The sequence below is a fragment of the Drosophila bipectinata genome, chromosome 2L (assembly GCF_030179905.1).
Source record: "Drosophila bipectinata strain 14024-0381.07 chromosome 2L, DbipHiC1v2, whole genome shotgun sequence".
Taxonomy (NCBI): domain Eukaryota; kingdom Metazoa; phylum Arthropoda; class Insecta; order Diptera; family Drosophilidae; genus Drosophila; species Drosophila bipectinata.
The window spans coordinates 8,647,986-8,673,186 of NC_091736.1; the positions used below are offsets into that span (position 1 = coordinate 8,647,986).

The following is a 25,201-nucleotide window of genomic DNA, read 5'->3' on the forward strand; positions in this document are numbered from 1 at the left end:
TAAAGACAAATGGAATGCTCATTTTCGGTGGGTGGCGCCAAGCGCCCGGCTCCCGGCTCCCGGCAAATATCTAAAATAAATACTTCATATAGCATATCTGTAGGTGGATAGGTAATAAGTTGCCCGAAATTGTCTCCAAACTGTTTGGACTGCTTTTCAGAGGCTTATAAATATAATTTATGGCCCGTTTTCACAGTCAGCCCGAGTTTTGAGAATTAAGCTTAAAGCTGTCAAATGCAAGCATCTGAAGTTCGAAGGATTTCTCAGATGACAACACTATAATTGCTGTTTAATTCTTAATATTCACTTACTCTAAACGATGAAGGCATCACTTTAAATATTTTTTTATAATTAAACTATAGGATATTAAAACAAAGAGATTGGAAAGGTTTTAACTAAAAACTCTTAATTAAAATCAAAAATATTTATAGTTTCATCTATCTGTTTATATACAGGCAGACATGGTGAAGAAGATAAATTCAAAAAATTAAATGAATATTAGGTTTAATGGAATGCGGCAATTTTTTCAACAATCTGTATGAAGTTTTGAAACTGCATTATATGGAAATTATATGGACACAAACCCCTTAGAGCTTCATAAAGGACAAATAAGTTAAAATGAAAGCTTTCAAATAAAAGTACCTTTCACCAAAAAAGGTACATTTTACAAACAATAAGCTTTTAGGGTACCAGTTCTAAAATATATCCTACTTCTATTATACTTCATTATTATATGTATATACTTCGATGAATAAAAAACTAAGATCACAAACTGGTTTAGTAGAGCAATAGTAGGAAGAGCATAGTCTATGAGGACCCTTCATTACATTATTAAATATTTTCAGATATTTTTTTTTATTAAATCACTTTATTTATTTAAGTATACATTTTACAAAAGTTTCAATATATTGATTTAACTACATTGACCATATATCTTACTGATCATATCAGTTGAAGGCAAAAAATTCTTGAGTGAGTTTTGTTTTCATTCTCATTGTTCTTTCTTTTCAGTTTTGTTTGTTTTGTTATTTTAAGTACATAATTATGTAACATACTTAAGAGTGTTATTCCTTATATCCGTTAATTTTTTTAATTTTTATTTTGTTTGTTTTTGAAAACTAAGTACAGTAGACAATACACTCAGCTATGTAAATTCATATACATATCAAAAAAAAGGAAAATACATGAACCGAAAAGTAGCGAATGGCTCTCAAAATTTGTCTTAGCCTAGTGAACATTCCGTTGGTATTTTCTAACTTCTTAATTTTGATTCTTGTTATTGTTTCCTTTGTTTTCTGCTTTTTTAACCGGAGGTAGGGCATGGCTTAAAGCTTACGTTCAAACATTTAATTTCATACAGCTACATTCCTATTTTGTTTAAGACGGGACACACACACTTTCATTTGAGTTTCGTAGAGTTTTAGATTGACATTTGAGGACCTTAAACTAGGTTGGCGTCCTTGGCCATGCTGTAGAATGCGGATTTCGGGTTGTCCAGCAGCTCCGTCGGCGACGCGAACTCCGTAATCTGACCCTTGTCCAGCACAATGACCTTGTCAGAGTCCAAAATAGTGTTCAAACGATGGGCAATTGTCAGAACAGTGCATTCCTTGAACTCTGTACGGATGGTTTTCTGGTGGTGGAAAAAAATGTTCGTTAATAGGTCTGAGAGAAACAGGTGGTAGTTGGTATTTACCTGAATCAGATCATCTGTTTCCAAGTCCACAGCAGCAGTGGCTTCATCGAGAACCAGGACCTTGGTCTTGCGCAGCAGAGCGCGAGCCAAGCACACCAGCTGCCTTTGACCCACCGAAAGATTTTCCCCACCCTCGGCGATTTCGTGGTTCAGACCCGCTGCCAAGCTCTTGACAAACGACTTCAAGTGGGAAAGCTCCAGAGCCTTCCAAATCTCATCGTCGGTCTTAACCTCGAAGGGATCCAAATTGATTCGCAGCGAGCCGGAGAAGAGAACGGGATCCTGTGGAATGATCGTCAGGCGGGAACGGAGCATGTGAAGACCCATGGTGGCAATGTCCACTCCATCGATAGCGATGCGTCCGCCGGCAGATTCAATGATTCTAAAGGTTAAAATAAAAAATATCGAAAATAATAGCTTCCTTTAAAATGAAAAGGCGGCTTGCTTACCTGAACAATGCCAGGGTAAGACTAGACTTTCCAGCTCCCGTGCGTCCCACAATGCCGACCTTCTCGCCACCCTTGATATTGAAGCTAACGCCACGGAGCACCAGGTCCAGACCCTCGCGGTAGCGCACCTGGAAGTTTTGGAACTCTACACGTCCTTCTTCCGGCCAGTTCTTGGGCTTGCTCTTATCAGCCTCCAGCTCCCAAGGAGCTTCCTGCTTGGTCTCTCCGTACTCCTTGATACGTTCCACAGAAACGATATTCGTCTCGATGTCGGAGGTCATGCGCACCAGCCAGTTGAGCGTTTGGGTCACCTGCAAGGCGTAGCTCACCGAGAGACCCACCAGGCCAGGATTGGTTTGGCCTCCCAAGACGGCGAAGAGGGAGGCAAACAGGATAATCAAGTTACCCACCATCTCCAGACGGATGGCCAACCAACGGTTGGCTATCACCGAAGGATACTTGCACACTTGGTTCTTGTCCACCTTGGCGTCGGATTCCTCAATGAAACTAAACATTTTGAGAGTATAAGATTAAGTACTCCTTACTTATCGGAAACTATATAGAAACATACCGATCTCCCACGTTGTAAGCACGAATTGTTGAAGCTCCAGTGACGGTTTCACCAAAGTGAGAGTAGATTGGAGATCGGGAGACGGATTCCAGACGCATCAGTTGTCGGGAGGTGGCTACATAGAAGCGCTGGGCAAAATAGTACAGGAAGGCGATCGGAACGATCACTGCCAGGAAAATGGGTGTGGACAAGCTAATAACCACAATGGTAGCCAAAACCTAACCAATAATAATAATCAAATATTAATAACAATTCCTTGAAAGAACATCAGAAAGTGTGAGAGGGATGCAGGGTTAATAGGAAAAGGATGAACTGAAATAGGTGAAGGGCAAGGCCCTTCTTTCTGGAGAAAACGCTTTTACTGATGGAGGAAAAATTCTTGGGGAAGGAGTTATTGAGCGCCGCCAATGATGTGGTTATTGTTCATGGGAAATAATAATGGGGTTACTTTCGAAAGGTGGGTACACGTTTTGTAGCAATTTAAAGACAGTTCGTAGTGCCTAGTCGGATGTTGAAAAATTACCTCATAAGCACACCAGAGGCAATCACTAATGACTTGCGGCATTTTTTGGTCGACCGACTCAACATCTTTCGAGAATCGGGACAAGATTCGACCCACCGGGGTTGTGTCGAACATGGTCATGGGCGATTTTAGCACGTTATCGAGTAGCAGCGAGTGGAGCACTCGGGCGGCGTGCAAAGTGCCTAGTGCCGGGGCCAAGTCCGAAAAGAATGACGTGAAACCTGCGATTGTCAATTCAGTAGGTGTGGTGCATTAGAATTTGGCATAGGCTGGAATTGGTATAGCCACAGTCCGGCCCCAGATTGGTGCTCGAGAGGAGTTCTTCGAGTGGGAAATCGAACGAAAGAAGCCCAGCCAAATCCCTAAGTGGGAACGGGAATGGCTTAGAGTCCATAATAAATTATCTCATCTGAATTTTCATATAAAAAAACTTCATTTATCAAGTTAGATAATAAAATATTTATTTGCGTTTTAATCGATAAGTAATCAATATTAAAATTCAGTCGATAACTTTATTTGTGGAGTGTTAAGGCTCTGTAGATTCGATCACCGGGAAAGGACACAACCACAGGAAAATGATTTTGAAAGATTAGAATTGAACGAGAATACAACATGCGCCCGCCCCGTCAATCCAACTATCCCACTATTTTTGTACAAGCTACGCTCTAGGAATGAGTAATCAATCAAGCCTCAAATTGCTACGAGCTGAGTTTTTTTTACAATGGGTGATAACACTAGTTAGTCGGGATTAGTAAAGCCTTGTTGGGTTTGGTTAGTGACACGGAACGTACCCGGAACACTTGGGAGTTAAAGACGCGTATTAGTTCGGGCAAAACTAAGTCCAATTTATAAATATCGTTGGCCAGCCGATCAAGGATTCGTGCGCGGGGCTTTATATCAAAAAACGACTGCGGGGCGTGCATGATGCGACTCAAAAGGAAGACAAACATTTTTCGGGCCCCGATCAAGGCTCCCAGGTAAACGATAACCACACTGCCTATATAGCTAAGGACTGGGAATTTCGATGGGATTTCATATAGATTTCATATATTTCTGGACGAAACACTTTAAATATTTTTTAAGAATTTTTGGGACTAAATAAAAACGAGTTTGGAAGACAAATAGTTTTAACAAGAGGGTTATAATGTTAGTATAACACATCGTATGGAGCTGTACATGTTTTTGAAAATAAATAGTATTCTCTACCAAAAAAAAATAAAGATTCGACAAACTGAAATAGTTTTCGTAAACATTCCAAAACTAATAACTTACTATTCTTTTAAAGAAACAAAAGAACACAACTTTCTAACTATCTCAAGATTACCTGAAACGCCGTGTTTAGGACCATTCGTATATTAATTGGCAATACCAAGTCCAAGCAGTTTATATCGTTGGAACAGCGATCCAATAACCGGCCTTTGGGCGTGGTATCAAAGAACTCAGAGGGACAGTGCAAAATGTTGTTAAAAAGTCGATGAAAAACTCTGGATGAGGCGTGTAGGGTGGCTGTGAAAAGGGTGATGGCGGCGCCGTAATTGCATACAACTGTCCGGTTGTATCCGAATCAGTGGATTATAGAGGAAGAGAGAGAGTTGAAATGAGAGAAAGAGAGATATATAGTGTATATGAATGCAAATTAGGAGAAGACCTTTTCAAATCAAAGGCTTTTCTCGTACAAACCATAAATCTTTAAAGCCTACAATTCAAGATTATCAAAATAATCGAAACAAAATATTTGGAAATAAATCGTTACTGAAAATATAAGGGGGAATTCAATAATGCAAATACCATCCAAATAAAGGTCATAAAGGAGTCCAGGGTGGCGGGCAACTCTTCGTCGATAACGTCCATATCGCCGCTGAAACTGTTCAAGAGTCGCCCGATCGGGGTTACGTCGAAAAATCGGCATACGGATCCCCGAATAATGACTCTGAGGAGATCGTTGTGGATGACCTTGGCAGCCCTGAAGCCGCCCAGGTAGACGATCACCACCGCGAAGTAGGCGAGCACACCTGGTACCAGAGAGGGAGGATGAGCGGAATAGATGCGCCCATTGGCACTTGGTAAATATTTTGAAAGTCACTTTGAATTCGATGGCTGACTGAATGAGGTGATACCCTACGGAATGGTCTACGCCGTAAACATTATTCGAAGCTTGATGGAAACCGGCCACTTATAAAGAACTCTTAATAATAGGGGCTCTGGGACCAGTAATTATCCAGATTGTATTTACCATTATGCCACAGCCTCAGATTAAAGAAAAAAATAATTATTTGCACACACGCATCTCACACATCATGGCTAGGCTACTAATGAATCTCGTAGTATCAAGTAAAAGCGTTTTCAAACCAAAAATAAAGGCTCAGCTAATAATTTAGTAGCTTAAAAAAATTGTTAATTAAATGAAAATGAAACTGATAGATTAGATTCTTGGAAAATGATTTTTTTCTTTGGCAAAATTAGTGAAAGTGGGAAAGTTGCAAAAACTAGTTGGTAAGGAAAAGGTTAGTTGGTTTTAGATAAAAGGCAAATCAGTTGTTGTGTTAGTAGAAAATGTAGCTTTGGTTAGATCTCAGGACTTGGGCATCTCTCCATTAGACCGAAGAGGTTCGGCAAAGGTTATGAGTGAATCTTTACCCCGAAACAGGTGTTCAGTAACTGAACAGTTATCATTGGCAACACGCCATCAACCGTGTCGATATCCTTGGAGTAGCGACTCAGAATGCGACCTAGGGGCGTCGTATCGAACAGTTCCATCGGCCACTTGAGGCCCGTGCTCAGCAGCTTGGTGAACACATCCATGGAGCAGTGCAGCCCTCCGATCGCCAAAGCTAGGCCGGCCAAATATTTTGACACCACTGCATATAACATAAATCGGTTTAGATTCTTGGCATTACTCCTAGGATTTAAATGCAGTAATTGTTTCTACAGCAAACTAAAGATTGCCCAGCTAATCATGCTGCTAGTTGTCGCGTCGGGTTAGTGCCAGGGTAATTACCGCAAGGTTAGTGATAGTTTTTACAAATATTTACACAACAAATAGTTAGTGCCAAATAGAAATTCTAAGTACTTAGTTTGATTGGACAACGTGCAGCGTAAAAGGGAGTCTATTTAACAATGAAGCTATTGCCAATTAGAAAATGTGTTTAGGAAGTGTTGTTTGCAGAGAAGCCGGATAAATAATTTTAACAGAGGCCTCTAAAAGAATAAAATTAAATCCCTACAAATTAACACTTTACTGGACAACTACCGCAAAGGCTTGTCGGGCAGGACATTGTCGATAGTGTCGACATCCTTGGCAAAGTTTAGGAAGACAAGAACCGATCCATTCGATCATTCAAAAATTCATTGAGGCTATTCCTGTAAGATGTATCACATCACATATCACAAAAACAAGAAGTAGTCTGAGCATTTCTAACAGGTGATCGCAAGTAATGGTCGAGATAATAAATGTTGTGCCCTGCTAAGACTTAAGACTTGAAAACTCCCAATATATGCATAAATAAGAGTTTTCATTAGTATTTGATCCTGATTAGATGATAAGATGATTATTCCCAGCTTTAATTTTTTAGTGCCGTGCTTGGGTTAGATAGCTTTTTAAAGTGACATTAATTGCCAGCGAATCGATTGCAGTCAATTACCATGAAAGCCTGCAGCAAAACTATACGGATGTTCAATGGCAAGGTGTTGTCAACGGTATCAATATCTTTCGAAAACCTATTGACAACGCGTCCCAGTGGCGTCGTATCGAAGAGTTCCATTGGCCAGCGAAGATTGAAGTAGAGTAGGGTTTGATGCAACACCCGGGAACACTCGAGGCAACCCAATGAAATGGCAAGGGATGACAAAAAGTTCGTCACGACTAAAATTTGCGAAATTTGCGGGTTTCGGATTTAAGCGATTATTGAAAAATAATGTAATTTGTGTATTATATTTTTAAGGGGTTATCTTCGTTAAGGCAGCATATTTGCACAGGCGCATACTAAAGGATAACTGTTAGTTGATAGTTAGTTGGCTTAGTTAGGATATTTGAAGAAAAGATTTAATATATTATTTGCAAGAGAATAAGCCAGCCGCAATACTAATTGTGTAATCAATGAAGAAGTCCATTTGGGTTATATATACAAAGCGTGCAGCAAGTGTTTATGCTTAGTTTTTTTTTCACTTTTGAGAGTTACGTGCCTTGTGTTTGTTGGGAAAAGTGGAATACTAGTCGCTTTAAGAAAAATCTACTCTAAGGCTCTATAATACACAGTACATATGTACATGAATAGCCTACTGGTTAGCTGAGAAGAAGCCAGATAAATAATTTGAATAAAGATCTCTAATGGAATAAAATGAAATCCCTACAAATTTATGCTTTTCTGGACAATTACCGCAAAGGCTTGACTGATGACCACCCGCCACAGCATGGGCAGGACATTGTCGATAGTGTCGACATCCTTGGCGAAGCGGTTAACGATTCGGCCCAGGGGCGTGGTATCGAACATCTCCATAGGCCAACGGAATACGTTGAAGAGCAACACCTCCTGCAGCTCCTTGGAGCAGTAAATGCAACCAAGGGCCAGGGTGAGTGAGCAGACAAAATATGAGAAAACTGGAAGTAGAATTAGCTATTTGTTTTTATTTCATTCAAGAGTGAAACAAGGAAATGGTTAAGCAGGGACAAAACAGGCTGGAGAACATTGCTAACCTTCAGAGAAAAACTGACCTACTCAGACGTACATTTTCAACCACCCTCATCGGAATATTATCCTATTTTCTAAACGTTTCCCTGTCAATGAGGTGTATTATATTATTTAATTGCCATTTACCGCAAAGGCCTGACTGATGACCATTCGCCACAGCATGGGCAGGACATTGTCGATAGTGTCAATATCCTTAGAGAATCGGTTGACGATTCGACCAAGGGGCGTTGTGTCAAACATCTCCATGGGCCAACGGAAAACATTGTACAGGAGCGACTCTTGCAGCGCCTTGGAGCAGTAAATGCACCCCAGAGCGAGGGTAAGTGAGCAAACAAAGTATGAGGAAACTGCAAAACAAAATATGGTAAGAAAAGAACCGAACCATGAAGGAGATTCAGGTAAAATGCATCACATCACATTTCTAACAGGTGATCGCGTTTAATGATCGAACGCCGCACAAAGCCCTGCCCACCGATGATAAATTTTGAGCCTTATTGTCTTATTTTCACAAAAACTACAATTCTTTAAGAATTAAAATGAAATTTCTCCTTTGAAATCAAACCTAAAAACCTGCAGTATATTGCATCTATTATTCTCATTAGTTGTTGATCATGATTAGATGAGTTCAAGCCGAAAGGTGTATATTTATATAGCAGATGCGTATGATCCATTCCCAGTATTGATTTTTTAGTGCCGTGCTTGGATTAATGTGACATTTTTTGTCACCGAACCGATTGCAGTCAATTACCATGAAGGCCTGTCCCAAAACGACACGGATGTTGAATGGCAGGACGTTGTCAACGGTATCGATATCTTTCGCAAACCGATTGACAACGCGACCCAATGGCGTCGTATCGAAGAGTTCCATTGGCCAGCGAAGGTTGAAGTAGAGTAGGGTTTGATGCAACACCCGGGAACACTCGAGGCAACCCAATGAAATGGCAAGGGATGAGAAGAAGTTCGTCGCGACTAAAATTTGCGGGTTTCGGATTTAAGCGATTATTTTTCGATAATTTCGATTGTTGGAGAAATTAAAAAGGTTATCGTCGTTAAGGCAGCACATTTACACACACACACACACACAAAAGGATAACTGTTAGTTGATAGTTAATTAGCTTAGTTACGATATTTGAAGGAAAGATTTAAAATATTATTTGCAAGCGAGTAAGCCAGCAGCAATAATACTAATAGTGTTATCAACAATAGAGTCCATTTGGCTTAAATATACTAAGCGTGCTTTGTGTGTTATTTTCACTTTTTTGAGTTAAGTGGCTTGTGTGTTAATTGGTTTAGTGGAGTGCTAGTCGCTTTAAGAAAATCTACGCTAAGGCTCTATAATATAATATTTAGTGCATGGATTGTCTACTGGTTAGCTGAGCAGCATGTGTTCTCTGGGCCCCAAAGTTAGCAGCAACACAAATAAGCGAAACAAAATGATATTCCCAAAACCAAAAAACGAGTTAATTTAAAGAATTAAAACACTCAAATAAAATTTAAGATGCCATAAAATGAATTTAATAATCGGAAAAGCTTTAAACTTGAACGCTTTGGAAGAAAATGTGCAACAACTTTTCATCTTTATAGTCATCTTAACTTATAGTCATATAACTAAAACCAATTAAAATAACAAAGCAGTAATTTATAAAACATAAGCGATAACACCCAACCAAAAAAACATGCAACATAAAATTAGAAAAGAACTTAAGCTAAGGCAACAAAATGGACAACACGAACATGAAACAAGGATATTCAAAACAATATAGCAATAGCCAAGAAATCGAATCACAATGAACTCACCTTGACCAAAACCAAACGCGCCGTAAACACCCAGATACATGTCCCTGAGGCTAGTGTCGTTTGAAACATTTTCGTCGTTGGCCCACTTGGTGAGCCAGAGATTCGAGCCGATTTGGAATGCTTGGAAAACAAAGTTCAGCACCAGGGTGGCCACAGACAGGAAGACGCCCACGCTCTTGATGTAGTGCTTATAAACGGCGAAATCGACGCCACCAGTTTGGGATTTTTCAGTCTCGATCAGCTTGCCCTCGACCTCCTGCTTTTTCTTTAGCGAAGCTGCCGAGGCAACGGAATCGTGCGAGTCCTGGCGTTTGGTACGTCGCCGGAGGCTGTTACCTCTTCCCATCAAACTATCCGCCGAAGTAACAGAGCTAGGATATAGGAATATTTTATTAGCTTTGACTTTCTTTTGCTGTTAATTAATTAACTTATTGTCTTATTGAGAAATTACCCTATTAAATGCTCCTCACGGTTGCTAAAATTTGTACGAAATAAATTTAGTTTTTACTTGAATTCTATTTTTTAAATGAAATATAAAAAAAAAAATACTAAGCACAATTAAATAAAACAAAACTGAAGCTAATCGCGCGAAAAAAATTGTCAATTTATGTAAATGATTTGAAGATATATCAAATAAAGTATTTATAACTTCTATTGTATAGTTTCATAAGTTTAAAACTCATATTTAAGAAATAAATATCAGTGCCTCAAGACATTCATAATTTTTTGTATACTAACGTAAAGGTACTTTTATAAATTTTTAAGAGAATAATAAAATAAAAAGTAATCCTCATGATATAGCATTGAACTTACATAGAATCCGATAGGCTCTCCGTTCGGGCCAACTTGATGGCCTTTTCGACACTGCCAATCAACTCAGGGTCATCTGCGGTGCTGGAGATCTGGCGTTTGATCTGGTTAAGCTCCTCCTCCTCCTCATTGCCATCCTGCAGATGCTGGATGATGAAGTCGGCGAACGCGCCCTTGTTCTTCACCAGCTGATCGAAAGTGCCGCTCTCGCTAATCTCACCGGACTTCATCACATAAATGCTGTCCACCTGGGGCAGGAAGGTAACGCCATGGGTGACGAGAACTCGGGACTTGCGGGCCAGCATGCCCTTGGGTCCGATAACCTCCTCGAAAATGTGCTTGCCCACGTGGGCATCGACGGCGCTGAGAGGATCGTCCAGCAGATACAGATCGGCATCGCTGTAGACGGCGCGGGCCAAGGAGATACGCTGCTTTTGGCCACCTGAGAGATTGATACCCTTTTCACCTATTTCCGTGAGATCCCCAGCTGACAGGATGTCAATGTCGGCGCGCAGGGCACAGGCGTCAATAACCTTGTTGTAGCGCTTCCGGTCGTAGGTTTGCCCGAAGAGAATGTTGTCCCTCACAGTAGCATTCTGGATCCACGCCTGCTGCGGCACATAGGCCAGCTTGCCCACCGTGTTGACAACGCCCGCAAGCTTCTCCATTTCGCCGAGGAAGGCCTGTACAACGGACGACTTGCCAGAGCCCACAGTGCCCACCAACGCAACCAAGCTGCTCTTGTGCACCTCGATGTTGATGTTGCGGAGAGTGATCTCGTCGCCCCAGGAGAACTCACCATTTTCAATGCTCATGGGATGGGCTGAAAGGAACATCGAATTTTTAATTATCAAGCTAAAAGATTTAAAACTGTTTTTTAAAACTTACGCTTGGAGGGATCATGGAGAACGCTGTTGGGGTCCAGTTCCTCACTGTTCAGGAACTTGTTTATACGGTTTACAGAAACTTGCGTCTATGGTTCGCACATGAAACAGGTTGGAATCGGTTAATAAATATTCGGTGCATACTTTTAAACACAGAATGGGTTAGTAAGATAATTTTCAAGGAAACGATGGGGGGGAAATGCATTCCATGAATAGTATCCTCGGGGTCTGCCGAGGTAGTTGTATACCTCTGCAGACGACAAGAGCTTTGAAGAAAATTAAAGGAAAAAGACCTTAAAATGGGGTGTATCTTCAAAAGAATATTCGGACCAGTTAAAACAGACAATTAATTTAAATTAAAATCTGCAAGTCAAGCAACCTTGAATGCCCTCTGCAACGACATATTTCAAGAAACCCAAGAAACCCAAAGGAAATCCCAGGCCCTGATAAATGGAACTATTTGGAACTGAAGTGATTCGGATAACTTTAAAGCCCAAATGAATGCGATGAATAGGAAATCAATGGAAGGGAGTAGGAACAATGGTTAGGTCGTTTAAATCGGGATGGAATTGTTTTTTTTTTTGCTAAAAAAGAATATAAATTGAGTAAATAAACATAAATCACAATCACAAAACGCCACAAAGTCGTCAATGACAGTGTTGCTTGGGATATTTGGTAATTTCAGGTTTAAGGACATCCCTCAAGCCACACTGTCATTGAAGGGAGCAGTGGAAATTGGTATTGCAATCGAGTATAACTTACTTGCACCAGGTTGGTGATCAGCATGGGCAACATTGTTAACGGAAAACGAAGAATGTTGAATAATGATAATGATACAAAGGTTTTGGTGGCGTCAAGCACGTTATTTTCATCGATTAGAACGTAAGTGGCAAATGTAACTAATGATACCTAAAAGATAATACACAATATCGTTTAAAGATTTAAAGAAAAATGGTTGATTGTTCTTGATCCGTTTCGCTTGTTTAGTCGAGTTTGGGTATGGATAGGGAGAAGGCAGTGATGACCCATAGCCGAAGAGGTGGAGACTCCTTCCAAGTCCGTAAATAGACTGTACCTCGGCTATGTCAACACTCAGCATAGGCAAGACGGTCAGCGGGATTTTCATAATGTCAAAGAGGGCGAGTGAGACGAACACCTTCTCGACGCTCAGCTGATTCGCCTCGCTGGTTAGCACGTAAGTCGCAAACGTGACCAAGGAAACCTTTAGATTTGTTCGAACACGAAGCACACATATTTGCCAAATTAGACCCAAAGCTCAAAAACGTCGATCGTCCAACTCATGGAGCCTGAAAAGAGATCGCAGAGGACTCGGAGCCCTGGTGGGCTGGCGTTTCTTACCAGGAATGGAGCGCAGGACCACAGGAAGGATGTACTGGCGTTCAGATAGGCGGTAGATCGCAGGGTGGCGATTTCCTTGTCACGAATGTCCAGAACTTGCTTCTCGAAGCTCGGCTCCCAGGCGTACAGTTTAAGAACCTGCGTGGCATACACCATATTAGAATTTTGATAAACATTTTAAAATAATCAGGCTCACCTTGATACCACTCAGAACTTCATTCATCAGCTTGACGCGCTCGTCCTTGTACTTCATTTGTCGGATCTGATAGGTTTTGATGCGGCTGGCAATCACTCCGTTCACGGGGATTAGGATGATCATCACGGCAAGACCGGCCAACACAGACGGTCCCAGCTGTTGCCAGAGGAAGAACAGGGCTAGACCAATCTGTAGGGGAGCCGACCAGATCATGTTCAGGTAGGTGGTCAACTCCATGAAGCGCTGTGCGTCGACAGCCATTAGATTGACAATTTCGCCAACTGTGGACTCCTTCTTTGTGGAGTTGGAAATGCGCAGGGCTTTGCGGTATATGGCATTGATGAGAGCGGTCCTAATTCTCAAGCCCACTATGAACATCCGGTGGAAGTACTGGCCCAGAATGAAAGTCTGAGCAGCAGCCAAAACGAAGAGCAGAACGGAGTACATAATGCCCTTCCATTCAGGCTGTTTGTCTTTTTCTTGATCCTCTACGAAACTAATGATTAGACTCAAGACCTGGGGCTGGGCAAAAGTCAAGCAGTCAGTGAACAACTTCATCAAAGCACCAAACAAAAAGACGCCTCCGAACGACTTGTAGATGGGCGGCATGATACTGGCCACACCCTTCTTGCGGCCGTTCTTCTCGCCGTGGGGGTTCTCGAAGGTGACATTGCCATTGCTGAACTGGGCCTTGGGCTCCACGCGAGCTCTTCCCTTGTAGTTCTTGCGCACATTTTGATTCCAGTGGTAGGCGAAAACAGGCATTACCTCGGAGCAGCTGTCTTGCGGACGCAGATCCCACAGATCCTTCTCCTCGAGTGGGTTTCGGTAGCCCTTGAGTGCCATTTTGTCGAACCATTGATAAGTGATCCTAGAGAGGAAACTGGCCGACAGCTCGGGAATCTCATTTTCACCTCGCTGGTACTTGGTTTGCCTCGGCAAGCCGTCAGCAAAACAGTTGAGGATCAGCATAAGGCAGGTGAAGGTGAAGAAGACGAAGAAACTGGCGTACTGGTACTCGTCCCAGGAGAAATCCAAATCCTCCGACTGCTGTTGACGCAAGTTGTCCGCGCGGACTTCGGTTCTGCAGCGCGGTATCGAAAGAACAGTAAGCAGGAACCAGAACAAAAACTGGCAGCCTGTTGTCTGCACGCCATACTTTCGATTCAGTGGGATGAACAAGAAGATAAGTAGGAAGGTGGCGAATTTGATGATGGGTCCCCACACGTCCAGCTTATACAGCGGCGGCTGGTCGTCGCCCCCCTTCTTGATGAGGGCCATAATTAAGTCCAGGGCAGTAAGAACCAGCAGACCTACATTTACCAGGGCCTTGCTCACGTTTAACTTGTTCCAGGGTATGTTGCGGTCTAAGCTGGCCTTCAAGTAGTAGAAATCGAAGACCACGAAAAGCCAGTAGAAGGCGCAAGGCGTCCATACTAGCACGGTTTGTTCAAAGCAGGGAGTAAAGTCTGGATCGTTGGTCCACCATGTTTCCGTTGAGTTCTGGTTTGGGATTTTCAATTAAAGGGTCATTAAATTCATCAAACAGCCCAATTCGAGGCTCGAGGCTCCATCGAACAATACACACCCAGAATGTGGAACCGCAGAACTCGTCCATCGGCGAACTTGGGTTCACCTCCATGGTCGTCCGTCTTCTTTGGAGCCTTCTCCCGCACGTGTACTGGCCTCCCTTTTTGGGTTAAATATTTTGGCGTAACTGTAAGTGTAAAACCAATGGATCTATATTTTTCTGGTCAACAGCTGTTCCTTTCCCAAGCGGCAACAATAATAACAGTTCTAATGTAATAACGGCTCTCGTAGTGGTATTATTTTTTAGTATTTTTGTCGGTATTCCGTGGGGCACAATGGGCTGCACCCGCGTAACGATCGTATAAATTCTAAGCCAAAATTGATAAGTTGAAGGGGGAAAGGAATTTTCTTTTACTATCTAGACTTTGTTCATTTGAAATGCATTTCATTTTACCCCACATTTTAATAAGAAGAAAATAATACAACAATAATAACAGTTCTAATGTAATAACGGCTCTCGTAGTGGTATTATTTTGTAGTATTTTTGTCGGTATTCCGTAGGGCACAATGGGCTGCACCCGAGCGTAACGATCGTAAAAATTCGGAGCCAAAATTGATAAGTTGAAGGGGGAAAGGAATTTTCTTTTACTATCTAGACTTTGTTCATTTGAAATGCATTTCATTTTACCCCACATTTTAATAAGAAGAAAATAGTTGAAAACTGTTTTCTACTGTGATCTGTATGGACTTTTTATTATATATATTTTTACAATGATAATTTACCTCAGTTAAGTTATTTATTTTCTAACAATATGCCAAACTTTTAATTCTGTTTAAATATCTCCTTTCAAGAATGTAAAAATCCTAATGTATATTATGAAAATTACATACATACATTTTTCTGGTATTTAAAATGTTAGTTTTGGCATATTTGGATTTTTTAACAAAGGGTCACACTTTCAATGATTTTCCCCAAGAGAGTTGGCAGCCCTTTGCTCTATTCTGTCAATTAAATATTTTTATGAAACTTGCGGCGTAAAAAGCAAGCGGAATTGTTACCTTTCCACTTTATTCGTATTGAGCGTCATTTCCCAATACAAAGTTCGAGAAAATGGCTCGCCGCTCGAACTTCATCGAGAGCAACGACAATTTTCGTGAGCAGAATTTGCGGTTTGTGAGGGTAAGCGGCAGAAAAGAAGAAGAATGGAAAAGGAAAATGAAAAATAATTTCGATTTTCTAAATGGCAGAACGAGTTTGAGGACAATGTCAACCAGTTCTTCGAAGGTGCCAATCCGGGTGGTGGAAACCAGCAGGGTCCTCCTCGACGGGACTCGCTAATTGTGCAGCCAACACCAGGTGAGTAGAATCTGGCAAAGATTTCCTGTTTTTTTTTTAGCATGGCTACGAAAGGTGCGAACTGATGCCGAACCGGCAATGTGAAGAATCTCTGCTATTCTTGCCGGTTATGCATGACACGATCTTTTAAATATCAATGGCAGCCACTCGTCCACCTGGCTGCGCCTGTTCCCCGCTTATCTACACGAGTGCACAATCATGACTCCAGATAAAGTACGATTGCGGGTGGGATACAGGGACGCCGCGATAAGCACTGAAACGTAACAGTGATAACTACAATCTGCTGCTATGGGAGACACTTGGGGAAATCTAAGCTTTTGTTGCATTCGGGAAATGCGAAGAAGTGTGACCCAAGAGTGACCCACTCCTCCACAAGAGTGGAGGATATATACATACATATACTATTAAGTGAGTGCTCCATGGATTGGAACTATGCCTTAATATAGAAATAATGGTGCTAATGTAAATGAAAGTCTTTTTATAGAATATGGAAATCCCTCCAGTGTTCGGATAGGGAATCCCACCAAGACTTGGAGTCTAGCTAACGGCGAGCGAAAAGTTCTTAACTTCGTAGGGCAGCTCCACTAACTCATAACGCCTATCTGAATAGCAGATTAGTTGCCCAGATAAGTGTGTGTGCCTGGGGCCACGTCTTGGAAGGTCTCCTCGCACCCACTTCAAACAATATATTGGCTCTTAACTAGTCGCTGTCAATGGCAAATATGCAACAAAACTAGTTTTTCAGCTCTGAGGAAGAACACGAAGGCACACAAAAATGACAAGTTGGAGCTAATCTTGACCGGAGCGGCCAAATTTCGGTAGAGGCGTAGGGCTAGTCACATTTTATGGGCGCTAGAAACTTGTTTGATCATTTACGTGTGTTTTAAGCTAGCAGCGGCTTTAGATAAAATTCTAGTACAGCAGTCAGCACAAACGGGTATTTGATTTTGATATAATTGACGCTGAAACCTGTTTCCACAGCTATTATATAAGCACAACAATCGAAAAAGAAAAAGAAATCCCACGCGGGAAATAACAATAAACTGAATGCCAATGTCAACTCTCAATTGAAGACGAATTTAACATTTCGCCAGCGAAATTTCTCCTTCAATGAAATGTGCTGCGTCACGATGAGATGCTATCCAAAATGATAAAAAAAAAAAAGCTCCGAGAGAAGGAAAACGTGGTCGACCCGACTCTGTTCCGTGTAATATTTTCTTTTCTCTTAACTGACTCATATATATAACACATAATACGCTTTGAATTTGACGAGCCGGCAAAAATTGTTTACACTTCGCTGCAGAGACAAACAAACGGCTCCTCGCAAAGTGACTTATTTGGAGGGTATACCTTTACGACACTTGACAGCTGCTGACTCTATTAAAAATGACCGATACGGGGACCGAGACACTGGGTTTTTAACTGAAAAAAGGCTCTTCCCTGAGGCCCGCGACATCGAGTTTGGGCCACAATCAGTTCCTTATCATCCCGTTCGGTCATGAAATTGGCTCGCCTTATCGGCACTTTCAAAATACTAGATGCTTCCACATACATACTATATGGTAGTGTTTGCTGTTACTCTAGTTCTGAATTGCATTTTATAATCCTTTATTGTTGCTTATCGCGCACTTGTTTGCTCCAATTGTTGCCCCATGAAGGCTCGCTGTTGTTCCGAGCTAATTATCATGATGGTGGTTGCCACCAGAGCCAGAGCAGAAGCTGTCGAAGCTATAGATACGCTCTTTCAAGGCCCCATGACGTCACGGCGGGTTAGAGAAGAGCTATAAAGCTAGTTCATCGAACAATTAGTGGCTGTAGCCATGTAATTTCGTTTGAATGTGTGTGTGTACCAACGTGCCTATATGTACATACGCCTGCCGGAAGACCTTGCGCCATCAAATTACTTTTTTTTTTATCAATTAAATAATCGCGCTACAAGCATGACAAAACACTAATTGTTGCTATCAAACGTACAGATAGTGATTCATAGAAAATTTAAGGTTTTTTTTAAGAATGTTTGCGCGGGGTTCTCCACATTTCCATCAGTGCGTGGGGCATTGATTTGGAAATTTCACAATTTTCGCTAAGAGCAGCAATACATGTTCTCAGATAATAGCTTCTCACATAGATACACACCGCACTCACACTGGGGCACAGACACTGGGGCTGCTATAACGATGGCCGATGGTGTCGATGCGACTGAAATGTCACTTTATAATTACCTCGACGTAGGACAAACAAATCTCTCCGATTCGAACGGATCCGAGTGAATAGAATTGTTGAATCGACTGGGATGGGGGTCGGATTGGATCGGTCTGAACGAAGCGAAGCGAAGCCAATGGGGGCACTGAAATCAACGGACAACCGGCTCGTTGCGAGCTAAAAAGGCAACTGAATGCGAGCGGGCGGCGAACAAACCTATTTGTTTTGACTTTCAATCAAGATTGCGGCTCGCAAAACAACAAAACAACGCTCTAAACAAAAGTGAGATAATGGCCAGGCCTGAGAGACTGAGAAACAATGTGGAACCAATGGAAGAGAACATTTTATCCACAACGGGTATGCAGAGTGCTAACCTATGTACGATATGTATATTCGTCTGTCTGGCCAACTCTTCGAAACGGATCGAAGATCTTATTTAATCCGAAAAAGTGCGTCGAATCAACCACTCTCTTTCGCCGGACAAGAGCTTTCTAGGCATGTGGATTTGGGACTTTCCGGCTCTGATGAAATTAGCCAACTGGCCCGCAAGAGAAGAGCGCTCTTAGTCATTTGTTTATATAAGAGTACCGCCAATCGCAGTGATAGCGATATAGAATATATGGAAGCACGCCTGGAAGCAGTCAAGGCTCCCCACAATCGGAAGCACTTTATTGTTTTTTGAAGGGGCATCCACACGCCTGGCCATTTATAACTATCTGTGGTTATGGGCACCATCGAGAGTGCCGTGGCAGTTAATAAATTTGTTAACATTTATGCTTTTTTTTTAATTGTACGCAAATTATAAATATACCAGGTACTCGGAATCAAAGGAAGGAACATCTCTGACTCCATAAAGTATATACATTCTTGATCAGCAACAACAGCAGATTCTATATATCCATTTCTGACTGTTCCTCTGATCTCAAGAACTAAAAGAAAAAGAGCTATATGGTTTTTCACGAAGACTCCTATCATAGAAGCGCAATTAATCTTTATTTCAAATTTTTAGACACGTTTATTGAAAAAGTTTTGATGCCAAACTACACATTTCAAAATAGGTTTTTTTTTATGGGGAATGGGGAGGGTCCCCTTAAATGAAGATATAGTCATTTATATATCGATACCCTTACAAACGTGGTAAACTTTGAATGTGTGGATCTCAAAGCCTATGAGAGATAGAACTAACCAATTAGGAATTTGGACTCTAATGATATCCACTCAGATTAAGGTTGTTTCTATTAACTATTCCTATGCCTAATCCTCAAATAGTCCTGCCCAATCTGACTATTCTTAGAGGATTTATAGACTTTATTCGGTTTCCCTACTGAATTCCTTTAATTGTTATTTCCAAATCACAAGAGTATGAAACAAAATTAATTTTTCTGAGAGTCCACACCTTTCAACTTTAAAGGTTAGCTAAAATGTGGGTGGAAAAGACGAGTACCGGGTATAATATAGTCGGGAAACTCGACTATAGGCTTCCTTTAAATAATTAAATAATGTTTGGAGAAAGAATAATGATTTTGTTTCACTTTGTTATATCCAAGCGATCGAAATCAAATCATATAAGTAGAAACCTAATCGCCGGAAGGATGTGGTAGATACATCGTTACTTAGCTCTAATCCCACTTGTATGTCTGCATTCTTTTCTCCATTTATAATTTCATGTGATTCCATGAAATTGAACGGATCAGTTGGTCAAACGGAAGCGTTTCGCAGCAGCAATCTGGACGCGCGGAGAAAATTTCTCCTGGAGCTCGGTGCTAATCGCCAGGTAGCCCACAGCCTGGCAGTGCGCTCCCTCAAAGTCCCTGACTTCAATTTGCGCGACTTTCAGCGACAGAGGTTCCGGCTCAGTGTCGAGCTGGGCGACAGCCGGCAGGGTGTGGTGGACACGGAAGTGCTGCGCTCCATCGGCGAGTCTGTAGAAGAGTATGAACAGGATCTCATCAGACCACGCACTCCTCCGCCGCCGAGGAACATAGATTGGCACAAGCACTCTCGTGAAGAATCGCCAGATATGGACCAGCGATCTCGTCCACGAGAACGCCGTGAGAACGGAAACTCTCAGGGAGGCCCAAGTGGATTTACGGTACAAGGCGAACCGGGTAGGGAGCATTATATCCGTAATCAAGGACCCTCGAATGGACCGTCGTTCAACAATCAAAACAAGCGTAAAAATGCGAATCAGGCTCAAGGAAGGGAACCGAATCGTAAACAACATCCAAATGCCAGAAATAATTCTATCTCAATGCAACAAAATCAGCAACGCAGAAACCAACAGGAATTCGATCAAGACACCCGAAACCTAAACCGAAACCCAAACAGTCGCAATCCTAATCAACCAGGTGCGAGTCGAATCGTTAATCAGGTGGAGTTCAACCGAAATACCCACAACGCTGGGCCCAACAATCCTCCTAATCCAAATAATCGCAACGCTCGCAACCTGGATCCCCAGGAAATGAATCGTAACAACGGGCCACCAAACCGCAATTTCAATAAACAAGGACCATTAGGTCGCAATTTCCCTGAGGACTTCCATTCCAGGGCCCAAAACGTGGACCCCGTACCGATGAATAGGAATCGGAAACGGAATCATCCGAACGCAAACAACAATTTCGACGGAAACCAACAAGAATACAATCGCAACAATCGGACTGGTCATCCAAATGATACTAGATTGAAGCAGAACCGCTATGGAAACCCTGATGAACTCAACCACGGGGACTTCAATCCAAACCACCAACCACAAAATCGTCAGGGTCCGAACCGCAACCAGAACTTTGATTTTCGGGGTCAGCAATCGAACTTTAGAGGCGGACCACCGAACGACGGTGACTTTCACGATAATTGGGGGCCTGAGCCCAATGATGTCCAAGGATGTGAGGATCCTATGATGGATGAAGGAGGAGACATGGATTTTGGTAACCCACAACCATACCAGGAACCTGTACGGCCCATAATCGGACGCAACTATCAACGCATAGTTCATGACAACCAAATAACGATCTGTCGCACCGACTTGATAGATCGGCCGGAAAGAGGGTTCGCGGGCAACCACGGCCGCAACGAGTCCTTTGAGGAGGAGGATCAAAGATTCCCCATTGGAAGAAATGTTCATCATGACCGCTTCCGCGGCGGACACCAGCGGCAAGACAACTTCGATAGACCAGGTTTCTTCAATCCTAATGAAAGCAGCTTCGAGGACCATCAAATGGAAGATGAAGCCTTCAATGATCACAATCGCTACTTGGATGACGGCGGTCAGCGGGATCAGGTACCACTACTCGGACATCATCGCCACTTTAGTAACGAAGGCGAAAGAGAACGCCGCGACTTCTCTGACCACTTCGATCGGTCCAATAATGACCATGTTGGTGACAGTCCCCGCATTTCGCCACGAAAGCATGGTGTATACCGGGACTCAAATAACCCCAACATTCCACGGAATCAGTATCAGGGAGATCGCGGATCGCCACCAAATCGCCGTCGCCACAATAGTCTGGAGGGCCCAAACAAAGCTAGGAATGGACCAAGAACAAGCCCAGACCGAAGAATGGGGAGAAATACCAACCCGGGAGGGCCAAGATCCAATAGCCAAGACGCAAATCTTCGTGGTCCAAGAGATTATGGCTCAGGGAGCCGGGTTCAACACAAGCCCCAAGGAGGAAACCCACACGTTCGTGGTCCAAACCAAAACAGATCTAATTCGCCGACGGGTCAAGGCCGAAACTCCAATTCTGGTGCTCATCCGCCAAGCCATTTGGCCAAAAGAAACGAAAACCCACGAGCTGGTAAGGACTGAGCTGATCTTTGAACACCAAAACTAAAATTATTAAAAAAAAATTGGAACCATAGTTAGTTGCTTAAAGTTAAATAACCCTTTAAATACTAGTTTTCGTAGATTATTATTTTGTATAAATGGTTCCTACTTTTTTGTTTGGATCCGACTTGAGACACTGAGTTGGAGGTGCAAGCATTATGACCCAATATGTCAGAATGGCTCGCATTCCACCCTCGGCGCCAGTTGCCTTTAAATAACTAAAGCCCTATCCCATTTTGCAGGCCAAAAGAGGGCTGTCGAGACCTCTGGTCGGGAGTCTCAAAAGCGCCGCAGAGTTTCTAAGAGTCCGGCCTTTGTTATCGGCGGCTTCAGCCTGCCGTACATCAAAACCAATCTCAAGCGCCTGCCTCAGCCCGAGGGAGAGTCCTATGCCGTCACCTTCTTCGAGCAGCAACCGAACTACAACACCAACATATACGCCAACGCGAATGGGGCTATCGACAACCACGAGGAGTCGGAATCAGACACGGAGTCAGTAGACTCGAGCCGATCTGGGATCGGTGGCAAGGGGGGCGGCAAGAACAATGGGCGCGCCAACAAAAAGATTCGCATGCGCCTCCGCAAAATGTGGACGAAGATTTATAGGGAGCGGAACTACAAGGACTGGAAGGACTGGTGGAAGGACTTCAAGTGGTGCGGCGCCGAAATCAACAAACAACTCGAGAAGTTCGGAAACATCAACTTGCAGCATCGATTTAGCACAACCTATAGAAAAGACACGCCGGAGCAAATCGTCAATAGGGTTTTAAAGGCGGCCCACATGGGTCTGGAGAAGAATACCAACAAGGTGTACCACAACATGCGTTCGATATTCCTGCTCATGAGCGAGTCTTTTCTGAACAGTCTTTCGGAGGAGCATATGGCCCAGGTGCAGGACCTCATTCGCGGTATTCCAAACCATTTGTGGTTGTACAAAATCCGCAGCATGATCTTCCTCTGGAAGATGATTCACGACAGTCTCAAGACACGCACCACAACATTCGTTCAGTCGGTTGGCGAACTGAAAGCTGTTTCTCGCAATTGGGAGAATCCCCTGTTTCACTGGCTGGCCAAGCAGGCATTTGATGAGCTCAAGGTAGGGTCAAAACTTTCAGATTTTCTGTTAGATCCACTACTCACCAAGCATATCTTTCCTTTGCAGGCAATCAGCGAGATAGCCTGGCCGGAGCACAACAAAATCTATCCAAAGCTGGAAGAATAAATAATTGATCATTACTACTAGCCTTAGGTTTACTAAATTAGTTTCAACGAACTATGAGTATAATTTGTAAACGGAATAATGAAACAGCAACAATAAAGGAACCGTTTAGATACGATCGCGTCACATTTTTACGAACCCTCATCATATCTAGAAAATAAATACCAAAAGATAGGTTTAAGTCCTCCAAATTAATCCCGTTTCCCCGTCTCCCATTTTCCCTATCCCGCAGGAATCTGTGTGAAGAGCTTTAAGGTGAACAGCAACGAGAAGTTCTTCATTAACGTGTGCCAGGCTCGGGAGGTTCCCCCTCCAGAAGATGTCACTGAGGAGGAGCTGATCGCCATTCTGGAGTCCACCACTCCCGGCTCGTTCCGGGTGCCAATGAGCATCTCGGAGCCCAGACTGACCAAGGATCGTTCGGACAAAACCGTTGACGTCTGCGACATCGCCATCCATCCCCAGTTCCTGGTCAAGATTCTGAAGTCGCAGCTATTCAAAAATTTCTTTTTGCAAATAGTGGCCGAGGCAATGAGCGAAAAGTTCAATATTCAAATTTCCATGGAAAAAACAATAATTCTGAATAATCGAAAATTCATCGGCACCCTAGTATCGCATCGGGTACGCAATGATGATGTGAAGAAAGCTCAGCCGGGGTCTGGTGCTCAAGCAGCAGCCCCAGGCGGCAAAGATCGCCTCGCATCTGCCGAGAACACTGGAAAACTTGTCCAAGAGATCAACGAAAAGGATGCAGCAGTCATTAAGAGCAGCCGAGGATCGACTGGCGCCGCTCAGGACTTGCAGTACAAAATTCGAGCTCGGGTCCGTGATGAGGCAGTTGACGAAATTCGCGCCGAGATCTACCTACCCAACTGCGTATGTTAAGATCTTATAATTGTAATTAATAAATAATTGTTTAATGGCCTATCATGCAGGTATCCTCACAAGAGGTTAGCTTGGACATTGGCGAAGATCGCATCCTCGTGGAGTCCTCGAAACACGGCTATGTGTTTGACAAATTTGTTAACTACCGCCTCCAGCAGGATCGTGCTCAGGCTCTTTTTGATAAAACCAGCAAGGTGATTGCCGTCATATGAATGGGAAGATCGAACTATTCTAAAATCTAATATTCATTTTTTATTGCTTTCCAGATGCTGCAGATTCGCGTTCCGGTTATTAGTAATTAAGTAACCGTCTTATGTATATATATTAATAATAAATGCAAAATTTAAATGTTATTTTTGTGCCTCACTTTCGTGAATTTATCAAAAATGTAAAATATGTAGCGTTAAGTGTTTTATCTTGGTTTAACATTGGTGGCTAATATTGACACTAACCATAAAGCATAGTGCCCGAAGTTAGTTTTTCATTCTTTTGGTATCTGTTTGGTCATTGAGGGTTTTCAATGCCAGTCAAATAAAAAGACGAATTTATGTAGTTTAAAACGTTATAAATGTTTATTCCTGCATCCAGATAAAAGCCGGATAATCATCAGATAGACCAGCTTATGGTGCAGGCAGGGACTCAAGTAAAATACAGAGAGGGCGGCACGACTAGTCACTGCGAAGCTAAAGCTGTCGATAATGGAGAGGGCGGCCCGACCTGGACATTTCTCTTGGAAAGATTTTTCCGGAATACCTTTAGTATTCTGCGCGCTTTTAAAGTCAGCTGGTCAGTGTCGTTTTTTTTAAGCCTAAAAACGCGGGAAAATGTTCACAACTTGCAGCTAGTGAGCAGTGGCGGATTTAACAGGTGGGCAAAGGAAATATTCATCCGATTCTTAAACGAAATACCTTAAACGATTTTTGGATCGATTTTTCATAAATCTGCATCAAAATCTGGGAACAAAATATTTTAAAGATTTTTTGTCAAATTTTCTGGGCTGTCCCCTTCAAAATGTGCAAAATGCATGGAAGCCCCATATGACCCACTGCGAAGGCCATATCTTAGGAAATATTCATCCGATTCTTGAACGGGATACCTTAAACGATTTGTGGATCGATTCTCCATAAATCTGCATCCAAATCTGGGAACAAAATATTTTAAAGATTTTTTGTCAAATTTTCTGGGCTGTCCCCTTCAAAATGTGCAAAATGC

The 25,201-nt window shown here is 42.5% G+C and overlaps 2 protein-coding genes across 22 annotated transcripts; one reads left to right on the plus strand and one right to left on the minus strand.

Annotated features, from left to right (window-relative positions):
* Positions 1-848: 848 nt before the first annotated feature.
* On the minus strand, positions 849-18,235 carry MRP (Multidrug-Resistance like Protein 1). 19 transcript variants are annotated; one of them, XM_070277408.1, is made up of 13 exons: positions 18,083-18,235; positions 14,562-14,690; positions 12,974-14,476; positions 12,778-12,915; positions 12,181-12,327; positions 11,423-11,507; positions 10,538-11,357; positions 9,725-10,095; positions 5,028-5,251; positions 2,717-2,934; positions 2,146-2,652; positions 1,697-2,078; positions 849-1,633 (listed from the first exon to the last, which is right to left on the minus strand). In XM_070277408.1, exons 2-13 carry the CDS (start codon positions 14,613-14,615, stop codon positions 1,442-1,444), a joined length of 4,641 nt encoding a protein of 1,546 aa, XP_070133509.1. In that variant the 5' UTR covers positions 14,616-14,690; positions 18,083-18,235; the 3' UTR covers positions 849-1,441. The 19 variants fall into 19 exon arrangements, with proteins under 19 accessions (XP_070133509.1, XP_017108720.1, XP_017108726.1 ...); XM_017253231.3 differs by lacking the exons at positions 5,028-5,251; positions 18,083-18,235 and adding an exon at positions 3,240-3,460 and having other exon boundaries at positions 14,562-14,775; XM_017253237.3 differs by lacking the exons at positions 5,028-5,251; positions 18,083-18,235 and adding an exon at positions 4,031-4,251 and having other exon boundaries at positions 14,562-14,775.
* Pih1D1 (PIH1 domain containing 1) lies at positions 15,375-24,342 on the plus strand. Of its 3 annotated transcripts, none has more exons than XM_017253247.3 (5): positions 15,375-15,683; positions 15,752-15,860; positions 19,757-21,856; positions 22,128-22,981; positions 23,048-23,223. In XM_017253247.3, the coding sequence occupies exons 1-5, from the start codon at positions 15,615-15,617 to the stop codon at positions 23,105-23,107; spliced, it is 3,192 nt and encodes a 1,063-aa protein (XP_017108736.2). In that variant the 5' UTR covers positions 15,375-15,614; the 3' UTR covers positions 23,108-23,223. The 3 variants fall into 3 exon arrangements, with proteins under 3 accessions (XP_017108736.2, XP_017108737.2, XP_017108739.2); XM_017253250.3 differs by lacking the exons at positions 19,757-21,856; positions 22,128-22,981; positions 23,048-23,223 and adding exons at positions 23,337-23,980; positions 24,040-24,183; positions 24,256-24,342 and having other exon boundaries at positions 15,445-15,683; XM_017253248.3 differs by lacking the exon at positions 19,757-21,856 and having other exon boundaries at positions 15,395-15,683.
* The last annotated feature ends 859 nt before the right edge of the window (positions 24,343-25,201 follow it).

What these genes read in the sequence shown, in the direction of transcription:
- MRP (XM_070277408.1), bottom strand. Translation starts at nt 14,615, where the DNA reads ATGGAGGTGAACCCAAGTTCGCCGATGGACGAGTTCTGCGGTTCCACA. An exon ending in GCTTACAACGTGGGAGATCG is followed by an intron (nt 2,653 to 2,716) that starts GTATGTTTCTAT and finishes CAAAATGTTTAG; the next exon opens with TTTCATTGAGGAATCCGACG. An exon ending in AAACAGATGATCTGATTCAG is followed by an intron (nt 1,634 to 1,696) that starts GTAAATACCAAC and finishes TTCCACCACCAG; the next exon opens with AAAACCATCCGTACAGAGTT.
- Pih1D1 (XM_017253247.3), top strand. Translation starts at nt 15,615, where the DNA reads ATGGCTCGCCGCTCGAACTTCATCGAGAGCAACGACAATTTTCGTGAG. An exon ending in AATTGTGCAGCCAACACCAG is followed by an intron (nt 15,861 to 19,756) that starts GTGAGTAGAATC and finishes TGAACGGATCAG; the next exon opens with TTGGTCAAACGGAAGCGTTT. An exon ending in AGGCATTTGATGAGCTCAAG is followed by an intron (nt 22,982 to 23,047) that starts GTAGGGTCAAAA and finishes TTTCCTTTGCAG; the next exon opens with GCAATCAGCGAGATAGCCTG.